Genomic DNA, 21,730 nt, shown 5'->3' with positions numbered 1-21,730 from the left:
GCTAGACACCCTGTGGTGCAGGACACTTAAATCAATCAATCCATATACTAAAAATAAATACTTATTTTTCCTTTTCTCTCAAGTCAACTATATCCTAACACTTGGTCTCTATTCATACGTAGCTTAAAGCTGACAGCTGCTTTGTCTCTAAATAGATCTAAACAAATATACTGTACAGTAGCTATACCACAAACCACACAACTGACACACACATTTAGTCAGGTCAGTGTGGTCGATGTTTTCGCCTCCTACCATGCGTGGTAGTGAGTGAGTTTCTCTCACACACACACACACGCACACACACACACACACCATTGATACAGATGTAGACCAGTAATGTCATTAGGGCCATAAATACTCCTGTGCCTACACACATGCATACACATGCCACTTTTCCAAATGGTTTCACAAGCTACGTCGACAATGCGGATGACTCATGTATACACAAGCGCACACACTGGCATGCAGTTCCACACACAGACGAGGACGCGCACGCCCCCACAAGCACGGTGTAATTCCCCTCACCTTAAATAAATTAGGAGTGGCTTAATGACTAACGCGGCTGTCCCCTCCTCACCATTGAATCACACACACGCAGACCTCCCCTATCCTCCCTGTTATTTTGTTCCCCCTTTCCTAACATAGTCATTGTTTATTCCAACTCTTATAACTTCCTTTTTTTATGCCTCCATTCATCTGTCCACATTACACACTTCTTTCCCCATTTTGAACTCCCTCTCTCTAGCCCGACTGCTCTTCATCTCCCTCTCCTCCCCTCTCACTCTGTGTCCCGCAGGGGGAGTGCCATTGAAGATTTGCACATGATTGTGTTTAATGGCTTTGATCTGTTGGCCAGGCTCTCTCTCCCTTCCTTCCTTTATCCATCACCTGCGTCGTTTTCACTGTGGCAGCCCGCAAGCGAATGTCTTTATTAACTAAATCAAGTCAAAGTGTAATTTCATTTCATTTAATTGATTTAAAGTGCATGTCACAGCAGGGTCACAGTACAGTACACCCTGTAGCAAGAGGGATGTACGATTTTTTAAAATATCTAAAATGGCTGGTAGATTGCTAATGAGATCTTCTTGTCACGCTATTTGACAGAAAAATCTTCTGAAACCCATGATTCACATCAGGATTCCATCAGCTCTGAGTCAGATATGCAGGACAGTACCGTGCTTATGATTTGGTGCCAAACAGCGTCCACTAGACAACACTTGTATGCATTGTAGTGCTGAATAAATACTGGACGTGCAGAGGTTGGACTGGTAATCCTCTTGTGGCACAACATTAAGTGTGTCTGTTTATTTACCAAAACAAAAGCTCTCCGTGTGTGTGTGTGTGTGTGTGTGTGTGTGTGTGTGTGTGTGTGTGTGTGTAAATATTGCATTCACAGCAACACTGCTACAATAAGCACTCAGCCCAGTTATGAAAAACCCTGATTAAGATACCGAGGCCAAGGCAATAATAGGAGGGATTTACTACTAGCAGCTTGGATATGAGGCGGGTTTACATTTCTCTCCCGTCATTGTGGGCCCCTGCAGGCTGTGTAAGCTCACTTTTCATGGAAATAGTGAGAATATTGCAGGTACAGCGATATTTATGAGTGGCGATACGGAGAGGGATATAAACAGCTTATCCCAACCCGGATGTGCACTATTATCTAGGATACACTGTGCATGGAGACAAACTCATATGTGTGAGAGTGATTGTGTGAATGCCTCACAGTGTACAGGAAGTCTCGACAGTACACCTAACTTATTCTATTTCTGTCTCCCATTTGAATGTGGACTTTATGTACAGGACTGCACTGTATGTGCAGTTGGCTAACATTATTTCCCTTTCCTTCCACCCCTCCTCCAGGTTCTGTGAGGTGGCCAAGGAGAACGGCATGGACATCTTCCGCGTGTTTGATTCCTTGAACTACCTGCCTAACATGCTGCTGGGCATGGAGGCTGCTGGAGCAGCAGGTGGCGTAGTGGAAGCTGCCATCTCGTACACAGGCGACGTCTCTGACCCAATGAGGCAGAAGTACTCTCTGGATTACTACGTGAAACTGGCTGACGAGCTTGTCAAAGCCGGAACCCACATCCTCTGTATCAAGGTGAGGAAATAAAAATAGGAAAACTGTTTGCTTTGAAAGTTGTTGGCTGTGTAAACCCGTATTAGTATTTGGATGCAAACTTTCTTGTATTTGGTTGGTATAAGCTAAAGTGAAATGCCATTGGCAGGTAAGACATTTAAATTGACTAATGAAATTCCTGATGCAATTACCATTATTTAATCGTGTAGGCAAGGTGCAATGTGTGAGTTTGTTTTACTTCTTAACGCTGCTTTTAAATATGACTTGCAAAAACTACCAATACTACTACAACTACTATTTCTGTTTCAGCTGCAACTTTTGGTGCTACTACTACTGAAATGCTCAAATGTTAGCTGATGTTCAGCACATACGAAAACAGATGGATAAAATCTGGGATTTCCAACCATCTTCAGCAATCTATCATGAAAACACATAAATGCATTTCAAGCTGCATTTTCAAGTTTTTTTAAAATGCTCCTATTGAATTAACTTGTATACTTGAGCCGCTTATCTAAATGAATAGACTGATAATACTCACATTGAATTAATTTCCTTATTCAAGCGTGACAGAATATTTTCAAACGTGAAATGATAAACCCCCACTCTACCGCAGTGTGAACCATTGCACGCAGCAGTGGCAATCTCATAAAAGGCTTGCACAGCTAATGAGGTTAACTTTTAAAAGAGGAAATGAGCATGAATTATAACTTCATGGAGTGCAGTGATCACCAAAGGGAGCGCAGCTAAACATCTAAGCTCTGTCTGTGAATTTGTTAATACCAATTAAGATTTATACATTAGTGTCTTAGTGTCTGTGTAAAACCTTGACTTTTATCGCCATTTTGTTGTTCAAATGTATCATTTTCCAGTACATATTAGGTTGTTTTTTAGTCACAATTTTATTAGATATGTTTTGAATTAACTGAACATATTTTCCAGCTTCAGTTAAACTTCAAGGTGGCAGTTTTAGCTTCAGATGAATGCTCTATATTAGTGATGATTATTTGGAGAGTTTCAATAGTTAGTAGTCCTTTCCAATTCCTACTTACTTAAAGGATTTTGGTGTTGTGTTTGTGAACATGGTCTTTCTGCTTCCATTGTTTTGGCATCGTCCGATTCCACCAACTTATCAGCACTCTGTGGTCTCTTCCATGTTTCATGAGCAGCCTCAGGCCAGTGCTGTGTGCACACACTCTTACTAATGAGGATGAAGACAGGTGGTTGAAAATCAGTCTTGTTTACCTTAGTCCAGGACTCCATATCCAAACTTTTAGATGTTACAGAAAGCTACTTAAAACAGGATTAAATCATTTAGATTAAGGTTTAATTTTGGCTTAATTTATACTCTGTGTCCAGGTGTCAAGGCCAAAGAGTTTTTAGAAATGTTAAAGTAATGTGAATGAGAAAATACATGGTAATGTATATGTAATCTGTCGGGATATTACGCCTAATGAAATCACTAGCAAATATGTGTTTAAAGCAGTGTTTCTCAAACTTTTTACTGCGTACCACGTCAGAAAATATTAGGCTCTCTAAGTACCACCATTATGGCCCACGTTAAAATAGAGTAGCATAGGCTAGGCAGACAGTTCCCGCTGGAGGCAGGTTTATTCCTGAAAACAATATTTATTAGGGCTGCACGATATGACCTGAAATCAAAATCACGATTAATTGCACACTTTACCTCGATAACGATAAATGAACGATAATTAAAAATGTTTGTAATTCGACGATGGACACTGCGTTTTTTTTGTTTGTTTTTTTGTATAAGGTTTTAAAAAAGGTCATTTGCATGATAAGAATGTAAAAAGGCTATACAATCTATTTCTTAACTGCTAATTAACTTGTTAGTCCTAACTTTGAACCAGCAAGTTGCGTTTTAAGCGCCTCTTTTTTTTTCTGCTTGTGGAGAGCTACGTGACACATGGAACTATATTGATAAGGACCGGCGTGTTAAATCGGCTGCCCGAGAGTACACCAGGCAGACACACAGCTGACAACCTGCAGGTGGAGGCGCTGGAGACAGGCCTGGACATGTGGACTTGTCTCAGTCCCGCAAGCGGTTTCAGGAAAGTGGCTGCATGTGTCCGGCAATGCACAGAACATCAACACAAGCCTACAGCTGTTGGCGGACACGGAGTGCGGAAAGTGTGTCAGAGCCTCCCGGACGGGTGAACTGAGACTCCGTTTCCTGCTTGTCGGTCAATGGTTAATGACGGTTATCATTTAATTTCATTGTGCTTTCTTTTAGAAGGCTGGCTACCAAAAACTGCCACTTACTAGCTAATTAATTAGCCTAAGTTAAACGCTAGCTATTAGTAAACAGAAGGTAGTTTGCGCCAGTGTTTGTGTGTGTGCGAAAAAATACGTCGTTAACGGCTTTAGAATCACGATGTCGATACATTTTCAATTAATCGTCGAGCCCTAATATTTATTGTTGACAGCCACACTGTTCTTCCTCCGTCCCACTCGACGGAGTCCAAATTTGAGGCGACTCAGGTCATGTCTCCTTACTGTTTTGCATCATATGCTGCTAGCAGGTGCTGTGGAGACTTCACCGTTGCTGCTTTAGTAGCGAATAGCACTTGTGCTCATCCACTGTAGTTTCAACAGGGCTGCTCAAAATATTCTCCTACTCATCCACACTTTTCTACCTAATTGTTCCTGTTTGGAGTCACAATTGCAGTGTTTTTGAACCATTCATTTTCCTCTGCTTGCTATCTTGCCATCACAGCTCGTAACTAATCATGGATGTATGGCACTCTGTTAATGAGCGTAAAGTAGCAAGCTGATATCGAAACAGAATATATTACACTTAAACAAACACTTATTTTCCGTTACTTTTAACTGATCATAATTTAAGTATTATTATTGGAATTGTTGTATTATTTCTATAGTATTATGTTTTTTAATTAATTTATTTCATTTTTTTTTTTAAATATATCAGAGATTCCATTTGCGTACCACTAGAGGGAGCTCACGCACCACCAAATGTCACTCAAACTTCCCATTTCAGTTTTTCTTCAATCCTTTTACCCCCTCCTCCCTTATGTCTCCTTCTCAATCTCTCTGCATCACCAGGACATGGCTGGCCTGTTGAAGCCAGAGGCCAGTAAGCTTCTGATCGGCTCTCTGAGAGACCGTTTCCCGGACGTACCCATCCATGTACACACACACGACACAGCTGGAGCCGGAGTAGCCGCCATGCTGGCCTGTGCAGAGGCTGGAGCTGACGTAGTGGATGTGGCTGTGAGTATTCAGACAAGGTCGCTTTGGATGTCTTGATAATAAAGTTGTGTGTGTATAAAACATGATTTTAAAAACCTTAGGGGTTTTTAAAAGTTTATTTATTATCATAAAACAATATTTAATCTTGTAATTTATACTTACTTATGAAAGATATGGAAAGTGAGAACTGCCTGCCATGTTACCAGTACTAACTCACTGTATACATTCAACTGAAATAATTATTTGAAGGCCCACAAGTTGTCCTACCAATATGCAGGGCTTAAAGTATTCCGGCACCGTGCCGGATCTCCGGCGTGCAGCCTTGAGGAAAAAAGAGCTTGCATGCGGTTTATTATTTTCGAGGCAATTGATTTCACCTACCAATCATATGAGAGGAACGCAGCTCTAACTAACGCAGGGCTTAAGTAATCGGGCCTGGTGCCCGATTTCTGGCATATGACTATTTTAGAAAAATAAATACATTAAAAAGTCCACATGGGATCTGTTTTTGATGCGCTGGATTTAACCAATCATCGAACTTCCACCTACCAATGAAACGAGTTCTAGCCAATCAGGTGCCCATAGATATATCTATGGCGGTGCCGGTGTGGTCTCCGTGGTAACGCGGCTAAAAAAAATGGAGGCAAAGTTTATCAATATGTATATATATAGCTTAAGTTGAGAAAGGAGTTAAAAATAAGAGGTAAAGGGTGGAGACGGGAAGCCGTTTTAGCACTTGGTGCCTCAGATTGAGGGAGCCAGGTGCTTGCTTCTGCAGCGCATGTTCAAGGAAGATACTGTACGGCAGCAGCGATAAGTGCTTGCTAGTCACAAAGCTTTGGTCCGTGCACTCTGTCATACGAGTACGTTACCGGCAACCACGGCTACCGCTACCTCTGCGACTGCGCCTTCACTGACTGACCGTGTTTGTGATACATATACGTGTGTGCACGTTCATAGCGGAACACGATTTGTCATTAACCATGGCCACTGTGTCAAAGCTATCTGAAGCCCAAACTGCCATGACAAAGCTGTCTGTTTGGAATCAGCATGGCAGGTATTTAAACATAACGGCCTTGTCCCAGAGTTCAGACGTCTAGCTATATGAAAAGGTATATAGTGCAACGTTTTTAATAATGTAAAAAAAATCATGAATGTACTAATTCGCAAAGTAACAACATATCTAGAAAGTTTTGTTTTCACAATGATTCATTGTAGGATTATGATATTATTGCAATATGTAAATCTGCATTGATTCTTAATTTAACATATGGTTGGAAGAAGTAAAAATTGATCCGAAACTTTTTAGTTCTTAAAAATTATGACTTTTATTATTGTGTAATGTAAGAAGGACTTTAACTGTTTTGCCAGTCAAATTAACTTTAATGAGTACATATATTACTTGAGCTACCACCTACGAGCTAAGCATAGTAGTACAGTTAACGTGACTCAGGTTGATGCTAGCAGGTAGTTTTCACGCATACACAGCCTGTACAACACGGAGAAAGCAGCCCAACTGGAACTGCTGCAAAGTGATGCAAGGTGATCACTGGACGTCAGTGAGTAATCAAAATTATTTAGAAGTTACTGCACACCATATTGACTCTAGATTCAAATGTGTGACTAGATTCGCACATACAGTAAATAAATAATATAATAATAAAATAATTAATAAACAAATAGAAATCTTAAAATCAAGTTCATAAAGTCACTTTCTTTGCATTCATTTGATTCCCAATCAAGATACACTGGTAAGAATGTCTTTCCATTGTTAATATGTACTTAAACACAGTTCTGAAATGCAAAATAATAGAATTTTAATCATGTGATAGAACATGCGATTAATCGCGATTAACTATAGAAATTCAGCGATTAATCGCGATTAAAAAATGAATCGTTTGACAGCCCTATACAACATTTATGATGAAATACACCAGTGCATGGATGAAAGCTAAGACCTAATGGTTTTTGGAAGTAATGCTCCTGTCCCTTTTGATTGGAAATTGCTGTTTTTGTGTTCTTCCCATCACTCATTATATAATACTTATACCAGTACACACAGATTTGCAGATTGTTACACCACACCTTTTCCATGTATATGAAATCGATCCACTAAGCTGGGAAGCCACGTAACGCACTTCTATAAACAGTATTCATATTGACTGTTGTCACTCCCTAGGTCGACTCTATGGCCGGGATGACCTCTCAGCCCAGCATGGGAGCCATTGTGGCGTGCGCCAAGGGGACGAAGCTCGACACCGGTAAGGAACATGCTCACCATCCTGGCAACATCAACAGTGACAACAGACAATTGTTTCAAAAGTATTACAATGTCTCATAGAAGATTAGATACATAGATTATTAGATATAATTTTGGTGGAAGGGGGGCATAGGAACACTATGAATTTATTTAGACATCACAAGTTTATTTTAGTAAAATAAAAAAAGCTCAGTGATTATTTCTTAGTGTCTTTCTGAGACTCTCCTGCTTTACATGGGGGGGGGTGTCAATCAGCAAATAAAGAAATGACAGAGCGCATCACTAATAATGGCCTTCAGTCAGAAAGACTGGTGTATTCTGCTAAGTGATGATGTATACAGCCAATTATGAGAGGAGGGAGAAAAGAAAGAGGCCGGTGTGGTCAATGAAATATGATGCTCTGTTAAACAAAACATTCTTGATCCATGAAACGATCAACATTTCAGATTAGTGGAAGGTGAGAAGTATTAGCCGATCCATTTGCTGCTAAACCCATAAAGATATGGGTTGTATCCATGAATAATGTGGTCATATATTTATCATAGCATGCTGAACAGGAAAACCTGCTGCCCGGCACAGCCACAGTTTTCTACTTTGACTAATGAGCAGCTCTCCCTGGAGCATTAAAGGCTTTTCCCCCCCATGGCATCCTTGACATGGTTGGGTTTTACCCATTTTGCTTCTATCAGAGATCTTTCAGTCACACTCTAGACCGCCATTGCTTTATTACTATCTCCTCAGGAGGTGAACAGATAAGTGGAGGGATGGATTTATAATATTTTCATTCCCCTTTGGGTTTGCTGTTGTCCACTGTGTTCTGTTTAATGCTATTTTCATGAGCTGTGAAAATGTGGAGCCTTTCCCAACTCTGATAGCTGACCGGGCGCAGTGACCTCTGCCTCACACTGCAATGGGTGCACAGTGTAAAATATATCAAAGCAGCCAGTTGTGAAGCGCTGTTAGAAATTGAGGAAACATGAAACGGGCTAAAGGAATTAAAACTGATGTGAAGTTTGCTGCTTAAGTATGTAGAGTAATGCTCTTGGAAGAAAAAAAACAGACTCATCTTTACTAACTAGATCTGATAGCTAATTTCCATTACTGAGAAATAGCAAAAGCCCTGCTAATTTTGTTTACGCTATGTTCACACGGCACAGCTAATGTACACTCTGCTGCTGTAGTGCAGGATACCATTACCTTCTAAGCCGTTTGTTACCCTCTAAATGCAGATTATTTATTTTAATGGACAATTCGGTGTATGCCAAGTCCTCCGTGTGTTCTGCTCTGATGTAGGTACAGAAAGTTTCCTGCCTCTGCGCATTGGAGAGACATTATTTCCCATCAGCTCGTTTCTTCACTTATGCCTATCAATGACCGTCTGTGTCCCGTAGCTGAATGATTAGCCCTGATGCTAGTATTCCGTAGCACAGAAGGATCAGTCTGTAGAGAAACCCATGCCTGCATTCTCATAGAAGCTGTATTGCATTGTCTGGAGTTGTTTCTGCAGGTCCTGTCATAACTGGGATAATTGTTGTCCATCTGTGTCAAACCGCTGTGGAATTGACCATGCTTTTGTTGTGCTGTGTTAACAAGCTTTCATGTATAGTAGTAGGGTTGGGCGATATGTTAAAAAAAGTGGCATTACAATCTACAAGCTCTCAGCTATTTCTGGTTTAATAACTACACCAAATAAACTCACAAAATGTCAAGAAAGGAAATATTCTTACACCTATTCTCCTTACTAAACAGAAAAATACATCTGTACAGCTTCTTCTGTAAACGAACTAAGACTTATTTACTTACTTAGCTTATTTACCTTGTTTACTTATCAAATTCAAGCGCCTATTCATTCAAAATCAACAGAAACAAACTAAAACTCACCAAAACTGTCTTTGTTAGCCTTTTCACTCTTCCAACAATCAGCAAATCTGGTAAGGAAATAAATCCTGTATTCACCGAGTTAGATGTGAAAATATGCCGATGCTACAGGCCGTGTTCCCGCGCTGTCTCGCTCTGCCGTCACTGTTGTTGACACCATTAAATAAGCAAAATAAAATTACAAAAATTGCCCAAAAAAAACAGCCAAAACGTACTCAGCCAAACGACGATAGCCGATGTATTCCTCGAATCGCCCAACCCTATCATGTAGTGGTGTTTGAAAAGTATACGCTACCTTTGAAATCATTTGTGTATCTTTGAGGAAAATTCCACCTTAAAACATTGACTGTTTAAATAGTAACTTATACCAGGCTGATGTGATTAAGTGTGGTCGGAAGTGTCTCCTATTGCAACCACACCCAACAGTGATGTCATAGTGTCCTGACACTCCCTGGAGTACACTTCTACATCACTGCAGCAAGGTGACAGTTGAACCACTGGTCAACAAAGATTGTCAGCAGGTGTTGAGTTGCTCTTTAAAAAAAAAAGACAGTGCTCCTTTTATTTCTGAGTCAGTTTAGTTGTGAGCACCTAATTTCTATGGATGAGTGGCCAAACCGACAACATGATGTCACATTCATATTTGCAGTGCAGCTACAGTGGCGCTGTTAAGCAGCACATGACAGTAAACACTGTGTTGTTAGTCTCTCAGGGCGTCCGTCAAAGTGAATGGGTTTCCTTTCGAGGCTCATTGTTAAATATTGCTGCTGAAACAATCATACAGGGAGAAATCTGTCGTAGAAGAGGAAGCAAATTCTGTAATAGTCCAGAAAGCAACACAGCAACAGAGCCATTAAGTGTTGTGAGTATGATGTGTGACTTGTGCTTTGAAAGGAAACCACTTCACTGCTGCTCTCTCCATCCACACATTTAACCCACGGCTGAACACAGCAGGTTCACGGCCCTTCTCCCGAGCTGGCCAATATTGTTCCGCGCAATGTAGGAAATAAGTATGATGTATCAGAGGGAGAGAAACTCTCCCGTCATATAGACACAGTCCAAGCTAGTGACAGAATATCAATTTGTGAGCATACAGTTCCCCTGAAAAAATGTAGAGAGAAAGACAAGGTTGTTACTCAAGAGCGAGAGGTTTTCAAGTGTGTCAGTTTATTTGTGGAATTTCAATTTGCCTCCCTTGAGACTGAGATTTGAATGCAGGGTGTCCTCCCACGCACTCTCTGAGACACACACACACACACACACACACACGTGCATACTTATAGTGTGTCCTGATGTGACCCTGGTACATGCATTATGCATACACATGCAGACAAACTCCTCACTTCCAAATTATTTTCTACCTGTCACCTTGTGCTCGTCTCTTCCATTCATCTCGGCCTCTGTTTATGCCTCTCCCTCCTTCCATCTCCGTTTGCCTATCTCACTGCTTTTTTTGTAATCAAGCAGAGCACTGCCTTGGATACTTCCATACCTTCCTGACCTTAGTCTGTTGAATGCTTTCTCTCCCCTCCCTCTCTCCGCTCTTTCTCCCATCTCTCTTACAAAGCAGTAATCAGTGCTGTGCAGTGTGCTCTGCCTCCTCTATCTCCCTCCCTCTCTCTGCTCTCATGCCTTTTTTCCTATCACCCCCGCTTCTTTTACATTGTCTCTCCGTCCTCCTTTTCCCTCCCTCTCACTCAGCGACAAAGCAATTAAAAGCACTTTACATGCCTATTTCACTCCCTCAAACTCCCTCACTCGTTGCTCTTTCCCATCCACTCCCTCAGTGTCTCCCACACCATCTCTTTGTCCTGAAGAAATGGCAAAAGCACCACTTCTCTGGTTAATTCATATGTCTTGAAGCTGTCAGTTTATTTATTCAGTCAGCCACGGTGTGCGCGCACACACACACACAAACAAATACTCATACATATTCACAAAAGACTCATGCAGCTGAATGATGACACACAATAAAGCGGCCCTTGTGTTTGTTTGACACAGCATTTACTGCCTTTTCTCATGCATCATGCATGGATTTAATTGAGGAATTTTCAGCTGCCAGCCACAACAGTGCAGCTGTCTAAGATGTAGTGGTCATCAAACACGCACCACACAAAGGACAGATATTACTATACTGTATGTAGGCGCTCAACCACAGACACACAAGCACTGAACCCAGACAGTGAGGCAGGTGAGCCGGAACATTTGGCTTCTTGTTCACCTCCCTCGTCTCCCCTCATTTTTCTATCCGTCTGCGTTCAATTTTCCCATCTTTTCTCCCCGAATCTTCTTGTGCCCATCTGTCTTCATCTATGGGTCTTGGTTAGCTCTCATCGTCTCATCAACCACAAACCATGTCTTTCTACAACTGTGTGCATCTGTGTCGGTGTAGCTAATGTGTGCATGTTTATGAATGCAAATATGTGCGTGTGTCTCTGTCTGTTTGTCTCCTGCATTAGTGAGTTTGTGCTGCTAATGAGTTGTATATCGATGGCACTTTGTCACTGCCAAGGAGCCATCTAAATGACTGATAAATGTACGTGCATGTGCCTGTGTGCCTGCACGTCTGTGGTATACATACACAGTTGTAGTGATTGATGATTTTAGGGAGCATAACCAGCAGTCCAGAAAAAAACATTTAACATTTAAAACATTTAAAAATACATCATGATTTAGCAAAGTTCAGACGTTGTCAATCCACAACATTTGTAGCTTTTCTCCATATTTACCAAATAGGCAAGTTAGTCATCACAATAACAGAAAACGATGTAGATAAAACACATTATTGTTGTGCTCGCTTAATTAGGGCTAACTTTCCTGTTGGTTGAGAAAGATGCTCCTGCCAGTGCTCCTCGCCAAAGCACTTTTACTAATGACTGAATTCGATTCAACTCAACTTTCTGCTTTCATAGAGCTTTCCAACTCACACAGGTGAGGAATTGGCTAGTTCCTCAGGGAATTGTAGGCTTGTGGAATTATATTTTTTGTCAGCTACCGTATGTATTAATTTACTCAGATACAACAACTCAGATTCAAAATGTTACCCAAGTAAAAGTACATAGTGTATAATATTGAGCAAAATGTACTTAAAATATCAAAAGTAAAAAAAATGGCCCCTGTGACTGATATGACAATTATAAGATTAAGTGCATCAACGTGTAAGCAGTATTTTACTGTTGTAGCTGCTCGAGGTAGCGCTAGGTTTAACTACTTTATATATGGTTGGTAGTTTACTCCAGTGGTTCCTAACATAGGGGCCAAGGCTCTCCAAAGGATCACCATACGTCTGAGGGCTCATGAGATGATTTTTTTTTTTTTTTAAGATTAGCTTTTTTGTGATATAGTGGGTACATCGGTTATTTCAATGAGACCATTAGACGGGAAATATGACAAGTGACCTCAACTAGATAATGCTGTTTTGTAAGTCATCAAAAGCCAAAAAGATTGGAAACCACTTAATCTTTAACAATGTATTATATTTTGTAAAATCATGTCTTTTTTATGTTGAATCCAAATTTGGAAGTAACTACAGCTGAATAAATTAGAAAAATGTAGTTGACTAAAAAGTGCAACATTTCCCTTTGAAATGAAGATATACTTAAGTAAAGTTCAAGTATTTCAAAACAATACTTAAGAACAGTACTTTTTACAAAATGTTGACTTTTGAAGTTCACATTTATTAAATAAGGGTAGTAAAGGAATAGTTCAACATTTTGGGAAATCTGAGTATTCAATTTCTTGTTGAGATTTAGGTTCGAAAACTGATACCAACCTCATATCTGTAAGTTTAGCATGAAGCTGGCGCCAGCAGCTGGTGAGCTTAGCATAAAGATTTCAAAAATGTCTGACTATTCCTTTTGATTGTTCATCATTGCATGTGTTTATGCATGGAGTTAAATTTGCTCAGGATGTACAAATTTAACAACTATACAATGCACTGAAACAGTGTATCTGCTAACGCAACGACAATCTGCCTCCTTGCTCTCTGTGCAAGTAGAAGCATTTTTCTCATTCCCATATCAGGCCAAATGTGGACAGTATCATGTTACATTGAGATATTCCCAGCACAGCCACAGTAGAAATGTGTCAGTTACTGTCAGAGAGATACAGTCTGTCCTTGTTCAAATAATCTTTATTTTACACCAATATTTACCAATCCATCAAAAAAGAATCTGACATTTTACACCCATAGCAGCTTCAGTGCATCACAGCAGAGTACAATGTATCCAGTTTGGTAAAGGGGCAGAGCTCTTTGAGTTGTCAGCTAAGAGGACCCAGTTTGCTGCTGCAGCTACATGTTTGATCTGTTTTGTTGGTGTGTGTGTCAGCTGGTGTTAACTGTTATTGGACAGGTAAAACCTTACCTAAGCAGACATTTGAATCAACAAAGGATAATGTCACTTCCTCCCCTGGTAAAGTAATTTCACAATGAAAACATAAATGAGAGCTATGATTTTGGTTCGCAAACAGAGGGAAATGGACCTAATTACTGACTGGCTTGGCAGGCAGCTGAATTTGAGGAGCAACAACATGCACATTAATTTCACATTAATTTCACAGTAGCTCCATTTCCTCCGCCAAGATCACAGTGAAACCACACACACTTTTTGGAGTACGTACTCACTTTGAATCATGAAAATTCAAGCTTGCCGCTCTGTTGTTGTCGATGTAACGAGCTAAGTTTGTCTCATTAACATGGCTGATTTTTCTCATCATTAGCCAAACGCTCAGTGTGCTGCCATTTCTGTCACGGCATTAAATCAGATTTCTCCTTTTTTAAGGTAATCAGCTCGAGCACACCTTAACTGGCTGTAGCAGAACATCATGAGTATGAGCAACCGGTGCCTTTTTTAAGGATCACAAAATATCACAAGGGATTTAATGAGCAGCAAAGGCGCGACGTAAACGCACACTAACTGGCTAATTAGTGCTTTACCAACACTGTAGCTCAGGCTTGTTTAGGCTTTTCTGGCCTGTAACCCAAATTTCTACTAACGAAATGCACTTTTTAAGAGTTGTCAAAAATAGAGCCCGTGGCAGATGATACATCTCTGCTGAAATCTTTGTTTTTTTCTTGCCAACTAGCTTGAGAAGTTTCACATCATGTTTATATTTTCACACATCAAAATCAGCAGCATAAACCGAGTACTTTCACAATTTGCTAGCTGGCACAAGTTTTGAGATGACTAATCTGTCTGTCTGTCTGTCTGTCTGTCTGTGTCTGTCTGTCTGTCTGTCTGTCCCTATCTTTAGATTTATATTCTGAAAGCACAAACCTATTACTGATTGTGTGTTTATTGATTGTTGTTGCCCCTTGCTCCATTGTATTGAATAGCAAGCTCACTTTCAAATGACGGTAGATCAGTATTTTCAAGTTTGACCAATGATTGGACATCCTTTTTCTCTGCTCTGCTGCAGGCATTGCTCTGGAGAAGGTATTTGACTACAGTGAATATTGGGAAGTAGCCAGAGGCCTGTATGCTCCATTCGACTGCACTGCCACCATGAAATCAGGCAACGCTGATGTCTACGAGAACGAGATACCCGGAGGACAGTACACCAACCTTCACTTCCAGGTACAGTGAGCTATTCTGGTCGTTTTTTTTTTTTTTTAAATGTTTTGTGTAAGTGATTGAGTTTGAAGCTAAATACACATTCACAAAGCTCTTTGCTACACTTTCAGCTCCTTAGGATGGAGTATTAGAGGTGGCAGGTGCATCTGAAAGGATGTAAACAACAGATTAGCTCAGTGTAACAGTACATTTAAATTCATTGTTGCATGCAAATCCACCTCATTGCACCTGTAAAGTGTCTGTGCACTTTTAACTGCAATTTGACAGTTTAATATATGAACTGTTGACATACAAAATGTTTTATATTACAATTGTTCAGATGTGTACAGTCTGCATTTCAAAAAGATATAATACTCTGCAGATAAATAGACTTATGTTCCTTCTGACAGAGTGTGTATAAGACAAGTTTGTATAAGTGTGTTCAAAGCTTATGCAGATATTTGGGTATTTGTTAATGATGTATGGTACAAACATGAGTCACACTCTGCAAAGTGTCACAGACTATTTAAAAGTGACTGAATGCACAGCGCTGTGTGCACCCACTGGACGAAGAATGTGTGTGCAGTGAACATTACGTAGCTCAGTTGTGACTTGTTTATATCAAGGAGGGTTGAACAAATGCACAATGACTAAATTACCGTTTACAGTGGCTTATCGCGCTGGCCCATCTGGCCTTTGCTAGACGAGCGTCTTCGCCATAAATTCAAAAGCTGTGGGTGTCACTTCAAAATTATAGCCTTAAATCACAGGTTGACACTCTGAATGCCTTGACTTTTTCCTCCAACGGAGTAATAAAAAGATCACTCATTCATACTGTTTCACTACGGCTCATTGCAGGCTCACAGCATGGGACTGGGAAATAAGTTCAAGGAGGTGAAGAAGGCCTATACTGAAGCCAACAAACTACTTGGAGACCTCATCAAGGTGAGACATGAAGATAAAACATCACAAGTGCCTCCGTTCATTGTCAGGAGTGTATTCGTGCTGCACATTTCCTGCTTGCATTACATATCATTCGTCCGTTTTACCGATCTATAGTGCTAGTAGGTACCACAGACTGTAGTACTGTACAAAGATGTATCTGTCATCTATTTGATATTCCTCCATTAGCATCTCTCGACTGTTTCTGCCAAGCTGCCTCTCTTTCTCTCTTTTTTTGCTTGGCTGAGCCAAATATTCCCAGATTAAGGTTTGGTACATCCACTATTCTGAGTTGTCTGGATTCACTTCAGCCGCCGTTTGTTTGACCATCCCTGTCTTTCTCGGTTTCTGTGGGTAGTTTTCTTACTTGACCTACCGTTTTATAGTTTTGCCCATTCCATGCCATATGCGTATTCTGTATTAGGTTGTTTACCCTGTCATTTATTTATTTTTCAGCAGCATAGTTTTATTCAGCACTGATACAAAGTTTTGTTCCTTGTATTGCCCCAGTCAATATACATTTGGGTAGAAACTCCAATGAACTACTTTTGGGTTGATTTCCTGAAGGGCACATTAATCATGGTCGTGGAGAGGGAGCTCAATTGCCAATTCTGCAGTCAACAATTTTGTTCTCCGCCTAAATTCACTTCTATCCTGCTTTTTTGTTTTTCATTATCTTTCATTAATTCCTTTGTTTTTCTCCCTTCATTATTTACCATCACAGTTTAGTAATAGATTCATCCCTCTTTCACCGTGTTCACGCTCACTCTGTAATTATTTTGTTCTCTAGTTTGCATTCTCTTTCTTTATCAAGCCGCCCTGTCACTTTTTCTTTTACACCTTTCTCATTCCATTGCTGCTTTGCACACACTTATTCCCCAGCCATCTTTCTTATTTTGCTCTCTGTGCACTGAGATTGTCCTTTACTCTACCTCCTCCTTCTCTCTCTTTCTCTTTTTTTTTTTTTTTTTTTTAAATCTTTTTGTGTCTTTCTCAATTTTCCTTCTCGGGTCCCCTTTCCCTTATTTCCTTTCCCCCTCTCTGTTTTCCCCATCAATTCTTCAACCCATACTCTATCAGTTCAATTAAGACTCGGCGGGCTTCACTGCACAAGCCAATGTTGGCTTAATGTGCCTACGGGTCCTGCTATGCTCTCTGTTGTATCCTGTTAGCTTGACAATGGCTGTCTCTCACACAGTTGGCTTGTCGATAAGGGAAAGGGAGTGTGCTTGTCAAATATAGATATAAAGTAGACACACCACACACAAGCAGAGAAGCCAACGTATATATACAGTGACCATGCTCTCTCTCTCTCACGCACGCACGCACGCACGCACGCACTCACAGCACTACAAAAGCCATATGTTTAAAGCTCAGAGCTGTGGGCGAAGGATTGTGCTTGTCAGAGGACTCAATTTCCAGACCACGCATATTAAAAGGACTACTTTTATCAAGTACACTGCCCCTCCCCACCATGAAAAAGACAAACAACACTAATTATGTCTGATTTTTTACATCAAAGCATTTGCATAAAAGTGATTTGATGATGCTTGCTTACTTCACTAAGCTTATTAATTCTCATGACTTGTTTTTTTAGAATTAAGAAATGGAGGTTTTTCTACAGGATGTCTCTGAACTGACAGAAAAAACAGACTTGTAGGCTCATTGGCTCCCATTGACTTCCAAACGATTTCAAAAGCAATCCAGGAGGCAGTGCGACAATTCAAAATTTCCTGAAATGCTCATGAGCCTAACTGGTTAATTATCATGATATTAATTCCAGTTTATTACATCGCGTTGCAGAGCATCCAGTGCAAATTCACCTAATCTGCCAGAATCCATGGACATGATTCACAAATATAAAGGACCTCTGCTCAGCATAATGAAGGGCTATAAAAAGATCCTTAGTCTCTTGAGATTCCCTCTGCATCAATGCTGATTTGATTAGTCTGTTGAGAAAGTTTGAGGTCAGAAAATGGTCCTCTGTGCCTCTAATCTATCATGCAGCCATTAAGTTTGCATGTACAGTTAGCTGGGCAATACGATTAGTGACATTGGATGTTTGCCACAGTGCTTGATACAGTACGGAAAAGACAGACAGACCGACAAGAGCCACGTGCAGCTAGCACAATGTGGGATGAGAATGTAAATGGCATGTATTTAAAGGTCTGTTTTTAGACATTTTAAAACCATAATATAATATAGTAAAGAGAATTATAATTATATTGTCTAACTTTTTTTTCATTTTAATTCATTGTGTTATTAGGCTTATGCTTTATGTTCCCCATCAGCCATCTCTATTTTTAAAATTGATAAGAAAAAAATGCAAACACTGAAAAGCCTGTCTGGTAAAGGAACCTTGAAACAACAACAGATGCAGCGGAGTGGTGAGCTACAGACACAGGGACAGGTCTTCAAAATGTGTCCTGTATTCTGCACCCCTCGGCTGATGCACAGCTGCCAGTCCTGGTCCCCTCATCGTCCTCCTGGTCACGTACTGGTGCCCTTGCACACACCACAGTGTTGTTCTATCACCTGAACATCACAACGTCAAACTGACAAACTTGTTATCAGAAGATAATAGTAATAAGTCACCTTGTCTAGTTCTGAAGCTACTTATTATTTTTGCTCATGTGCTTATTTGCTAAAGCAACAGATCAGACACAACATACATGAAGAGATGCCTACAGGCTCTGTTATAATAATGTAATCCCTGGCCTCTCCAAGCATACATTTTTTTTATTTTACACCAGGTATTCTCACAACATCCCATAAATTATTTGAGAAAAAAAAAAAATATATATATATCTATCTATAGCTAGTGCTGCAAGTAAGTTAGTTAGCAGTTAGTCCACTTTAGTAAGCTTCAGAGGTTGATTTGGTTATCTTTGGACAGAGCCAGGGTAACTGTTTCCCCGTTTTCAGTCTTTATGCTAAGCTAAGATAACCAGCTGCTGGCTACAGCTTCATGTTGCATGGACTGATATTTTTTTATTTGTTTAATTTAACAGGGACAATGCTCATTAATCAATAGCAAAGCAACTGTAAATGAGCCAGATTTAGCTCAGCAGGCTAATTTTCATCTGTTGTCCCTGGCCAGTTGGCAACCTAAAAAAAAATATAAATACAATAAAATGACATTACAGTCAACATATAAAAACAACATACACAGACCAACGTAAAAAAAACCAATGCACAACAACAAGTAACGAACACATCAGACAGCAAGCGACGAAACAAGACAAAACTGCAGGCAGCAAAAGTCAACAGGCAGTCAGCAGTCTAATGTGCACATATCTGGTTATCATATCCCAGTTCTTCAGCTGACCAGTAAAAGAATGATAAGTATTTACTTCTTTAGATGCTGTTACAGAGAACGCTGACTGACCAAAAGCACTTCTTTGAGTGGGAACGATCCAGTCCCCTCTTGTGGTGCCTCTGGTAACATGAGAGCCTGCTCTCTGAACAACAAATGTTTTCAGGTAAAGGTTACTATATTTAATCAGGTTTTCCCAACTTAAAAGTCTATGTCTATTTAAAATTTGACAGCTGTGAAAACTGTTGGGTTATTGATCTAGAACTTTTAGAGTATGTTTATATAGAGTTCCATGTGGTTTCCTTGTGGATTTGTTAGCCTGGGCAAAGCTAGTCAAACAATTAAAATAGGAGAGTGGAAATATTTTCTCCAAATGCTGCACTATTCCTCTAAATGTCTTGCTTGCCTGCTGTCCTAAATGCCTGCTGTCTGACCAGCAGGCCAAAACCAGTCCACCTCTTAGAAGACTTAGAAAACCAGAAAATACTGAGATTTGAGAAGCTGGAAACGGACTCTTACTAATTTGTTTCATTTGTTAGAGCATAATAAAACAATCTAATCTTTCAGTTTAGTTATTAAAAGTCCTGAAACTGTCATTGACTTGCATACAGCAGGAAGTTGTTCTGACTCTTTGCTGCCTTTTTTCCCCTGCATTTAACTTTCGCTCCTTTTTTCTGTTTTCCTTCCCTTTTCTTTCTCGCTCAGCTACATTCGTCGCAACATGAGCTTGTCAATATAAGGAGGACAAGTTGTATTTGTGTGTATTCTGTCTTTCTCCTTTACCTAACTTACTCTGTCACTTTCCTTTTGCAATTACAGGCACGTATTCACTCACCTCCACACTCCTAAAACACACACATGCTCAGTGTCTCTCACTTTAGGTTGGAGCACCTCCTTGTATTGCCTGTGGGGCTGCAGATGTCTATTGCTCTTGTCTGTTTGCCTCTGTCTCTCCTCCCCTTGGTTCATCCGTCCATTCCTTTCTTTCTCGCTCTCTTACTCTGCCTGTCGCTCTGCTTTCATTCCGTCTCATCTCTTCCTTCGTCGCTGCCTCCCACCTTCCCTCATTTTGATTAGGGATACATGAAGGAAGTCTAATCTTTCTATTGTCTCTCCGCTCCTCCCCCCACTTTGAGTCTCTTGTTATCGCTCCTCTCCCGTCTCCTCCTCTCTTGACAGGTACCATTTTTCACTCTGCTCCTGGCTCTGCTGGCTAGTGCCTTCTCTCACACACGCACGCACACACACACACACACACACACACAATCCCTTTGCCCATTAGGGGAGTTCAGGTTTGGATAGAGTTGCATCTCAAAACAAATTCAAGCAAAGTACACGGACAAATGACACACACCAGCATACAAGATAGAAGCACACACAGAATCACTGACACACACACACACACACACACACACACACACACACACACACACACACTCACTCACTCACTCACTCACTCACTCAGTACCCGATTTCTGCTGCCAGGAGTGTGGAGTCATGCAGGACCACTTAGACTGAGCTGTACATTAGTGAAAGTGAGAAAGATGGACAGAAGGCAATATAAGAGTACTGTGAGACAGCTAAGAACATGAAGATAGTAAGAATAGAAAGTGCCCGTCAAAGTGGAGAGATGGAGGTGGGCAAGGGTGGAACAGGTTTGGTGTGTCAAGTGTGATAATATAAGCCTTAGTAAGGAACTACGTAAGGTCACAGATGAGTTTAAGTGGTGGGAAGAGAGACATGGAAAGATCAGAGTGCTAAGTGCAGCTGCATGCTGAGGAATAAGCAGCATTACTGAATATAGAAAGATATTGGATGCTTCTGACCAGTTATTCATATGTGAATTATGTTGTATCAAATCAGTAAAGCTAAGTGAAGAATGAAGAATTAGTCTTCTTCAAATATGATATGTTCATTCATTTATTTGAGAAACCGATAATGACACTGGGTAGTTATTATTCAGAAATTCAAAAGTGGTATTGGATTTTCTACAAGATTGTAATATCTGTTCAGTACATATGATTTTACACTTTAGCTATACAGCAGCTGTTGCTGTGAAATGACTAGCAGGATGGTCCATTTGGTATTAGCCACACTAGCAGTGTGACTGTAGGGATGGCACCGTCGGTCATTTGGTCCACCACTTTAGTCCAGACTGAAATATCTCAAAAACTACTGGTTGGATTTCCATGGAATTTGGTACAGATATCTATACTGCCCAGTACACGAGTCCTAATGACTTTGATGATCCCCTTCATTTTTTTATCTTGTGCCACCAGGAGGTCAAAATGTTCTCATTTAGTCAAATACCTCTACATCTACAGTATGGATTGGCATAAACTTTGGTACAGAAATTCACGTTCCCCAAAAGAGAAATCCTACTCACTTCCTCTGACTTTTCCTCTAACGCCATCATCAGGTTAAAATTCAAAGTTGTCCAATACTTTTGTTTGTGACCAAATATCTGCAAA

The 21,730-nt window shown here is 40.4% G+C and overlaps 1 protein-coding gene across 2 annotated transcripts in view; it reads left to right on the top strand.

Moving 5' to 3' along the window:
• pcxb (pyruvate carboxylase b) overlaps positions 1–21,730 on the top strand; it is a 326,753-nt gene that overhangs the window by 275,011 nt on the left and 30,012 nt on the right. For both annotated transcript variants that reach the window (XM_031285036.2, XM_031285037.2), the window contains exons 17-21: positions 1,864–2,104; positions 5,165–5,332; positions 7,491–7,572; positions 14,868–15,025; positions 15,860–15,946. In XM_031285036.2, the coding sequence (XP_031140896.1) occupies positions 1,864–2,104; positions 5,165–5,332; positions 7,491–7,572; positions 14,868–15,025; positions 15,860–15,946 (736 nt within the window). The remainder of the gene's footprint in view (positions 1–1,863; positions 2,105–5,164; positions 5,333–7,490; positions 7,573–14,867; positions 15,026–15,859; positions 15,947–21,730) is intronic.

The sequence above is a fragment of the Sander lucioperca genome, chromosome 17, assembly GCF_008315115.2.
Source record: "Sander lucioperca isolate FBNREF2018 chromosome 17, SLUC_FBN_1.2, whole genome shotgun sequence".
Classification (NCBI taxonomy): domain Eukaryota; kingdom Metazoa; phylum Chordata; class Actinopteri; order Perciformes; family Percidae; genus Sander; species Sander lucioperca.
Note: the sequence above shows the minus strand (reverse complement) of the source record. Positions and strands in the feature narration are given on the sequence as shown.